Below are 2,500 nucleotides of genomic sequence, written 5' to 3'. Positions count from 1 at the left end.
CTAGAATAGCGCTACTATTACGCATTAGAGGCCTAGAGCTCATGATCTCTCTCTCTTTCTTTCTCACTCTCTCTTCCTTCCTTCCTTGACAAACTGCAGCAGGATATGCTGCTATCTATCTAGTGTGGGTGGAGCTGATCTGCAAGTGGGTGGGGCTGGTTTAATCCCGTACGGACTCTGTGCACAAAAATATACGGAGGTCAACCACGTGGCTCAAATAGCAACACGCTCACAGAATTTTCCCGCCTTGACCTTTAGCTGACCAATCAGATATTTCCGTAACCATGGAAACGAAAGGTTACAAAACGAGCTGTATTTCCATTTCTGCTCATTTTTCAGCCGGCTCCTGAGAGGAAAGTTTGATCTCCCTCCTCTGTCAGTCTCTGGCTAACCAACAGCACTGTTAGTCCTTCTCCTCTGTCCCCACTCTCTCTCTCTCTCTTCTAACTCTCTCCTCTAGCCATACCACTTTCATATTTATTGTTTTCTTTCCTTTTTTACAGGTTGTGAAAACCCAGTCATTGTCGCTCGTGTATTGACGCCTCTGCCACTTATTCAACCCACAACTACCCACTGGGCAAGTAAACCTATCCCTGTTCCTTTATTTTATTCTTCTTTCTCTTCTTTTTCCTCATTTTAGGTTACTTCACGGTCAAACTTCCCGCCATTTTCTCACTCCAATTAACGCCCACCGTAATCAGCTGTTACAGGAGACTTGCCTCGGGCATTTGATTCAGTTTCCCGGCTAAATGGGACCTCATTTCACATTATTTGTCCGTAAGTACCAGTTCTCCTATACACTTTACAGCCTTTGTCGCCTTGTACAGCCTTTATTGTACTCGTATAGCCTTTAATCCCCTTGATTTCTACTTGTTTACAATAATACAGTTTTATATTCATAGCTTTTGTGTACTCTTGTACATACTGAGCCTTCATGTACTTGTCACAGACTTTATGTCTACTTGTTTCCTATTGTTTTGATAGGAGAGAAGTGTCTATGTAGATGATGATCAACTGAGTTGATCTGTCAGGCTCAGCTACCCGGCTCTCCCTTTGAAAACTGGTTTTGTTTGGTTTTAGTTTTGTATTTCCTCTGCCCCCTGTACAGTACCTTTGGATTATATGGATACCAGCTAAGTAATAAATCAGGAGCCCAACCTTTTCATGGGCTCCTGAATAGTTGTACTATGCATCATACATTCCTTTGCATGTGTACATGTAGTCCCTTTTTTCAAATTAAATTTGAGAGTTTGAGAGTACACCCTTATTATACATTGTATTATATACAGGTGAGCGGTGACCCTTTACATTAGCTACTACACAGTAATATTGTACCATTCCTATACCTGTCATTGCTTGATGCTTCTTCCTTTAGCCTAGGTTCGTCTCTACTTACTGATTCGACAAACGTTCGATCAGGAAGTAACCAAATAATGCATTGTTTTATAATGTGTATTTTGTGTATCAAGCAATGACATATGTCTTCATATGTAGCATTTCAAGAGTGGGAACTGTTTACCCGAAAACAGCATACCCTCTTGTTTGCTATAGGTGGGAATGGATTTTCGAAAATTTTCACTTTTCGCTTGAGGATTAAAAATAGGCCTTATTTTTGAATTAGAAGATTGATAGCCTAAAACTGCAATTTCTTCTTTTTACTCTTCTATCATCATTATGGACAATAGGATAGTTTGGCAGAATGCAAGGTTGATTACCTTTTGTGTATTCTTATATAATTTATATGTTCCTTTCTCCCTCTTTTTCATTTGCTATAGCTATTCTACTGAAGATTGGTTTTGTCTCTGTTCTTTTTGGTAAGGAATTGTGTTTGCCTATTTTTATATTTATTACTACTTCTTTCTCTTTTTATAGTCTTTATCTGTTCTATTCTCCTTGGTCTCTCCTCTCCTGTCGGTTGCTGTTTTGCAGTATTTCCTCTGGCCCCTGTACAGTAGTACCTTTGGATCATGTGGATACCAGCTAAGCAATAAATCAGGAGCCCAACCTTTTCATGGGCTCCTGAATAGTTGTACTATGCATCATACATTCCTTTGCATGTGTACATGTAGTCCCTTTTTTCAGATAAAATTTGAGAGTTTGAGAGTACATTGTGTTATACAGGTGAGTGGTGACCCTTTACATTAGCTACTACACAGTAATATTGTACCATTCCTATACCTGTCATTGCTTGATGCTTCTTCCTTTAGCTTAGGTTCATCTCTACTTACTGATTCGACAAACGTTCGATCAGGAAGTAACCAAATAATGCATTGTTTTATAATGTGTATTTTGTGTATCAAGCAATGACATATGTTTTCATATGTAGCATTTCAAGAGTGGGAACTGTTTACCCGAAAACAGCATACCCTCTTGTTTGCTATAGGTGGGAATGGATTTTCGAAAATTTTCACTTTTCGTTCGAGGATTAAAAATAGGCCTCATTTTTTAATTAGAAGACAATAGCAATAGAAGATTGATAGCCTAAAACTGCAATTCTTTT

At 38.8% G+C, this 2,500-nt stretch overlaps 1 protein-coding gene across 1 annotated transcript in view; it reads right to left on the bottom strand.

Moving 5' to 3' along the window:
* Nucleotides 1-129, bottom strand: part of LOC100638923 (rap guanine nucleotide exchange factor 4-like) — an 8,662-nt gene extending 8,533 nt beyond the window's left edge. The window contains exon 1 of the mRNA XM_019996602.1: nucleotides 1-129. This exon is cut by the window's left edge and continues 34 nt beyond it. Coding sequence (XP_019852161.1) covers nucleotides 1-43 — 43 coding nt within the window. The 5' untranslated portion in view covers nucleotides 44-129.
* Between the last annotated feature and the right edge of the window lie 2,371 nt (nucleotides 130-2,500).

This window comes from Amphimedon queenslandica, unplaced genomic scaffold (genome assembly GCF_000090795.2).
Source record: "Amphimedon queenslandica unplaced genomic scaffold, v1.1 AMPQUscaffold_13519, whole genome shotgun sequence".
Classification (NCBI taxonomy): Eukaryota; Metazoa; Porifera; class Demospongiae; order Haplosclerida; family Niphatidae; genus Amphimedon; species Amphimedon queenslandica.
The sequence above is the reverse complement of the archived record's forward strand: the minus strand, read 5'-3'. Positions and strand labels throughout refer to the sequence as shown.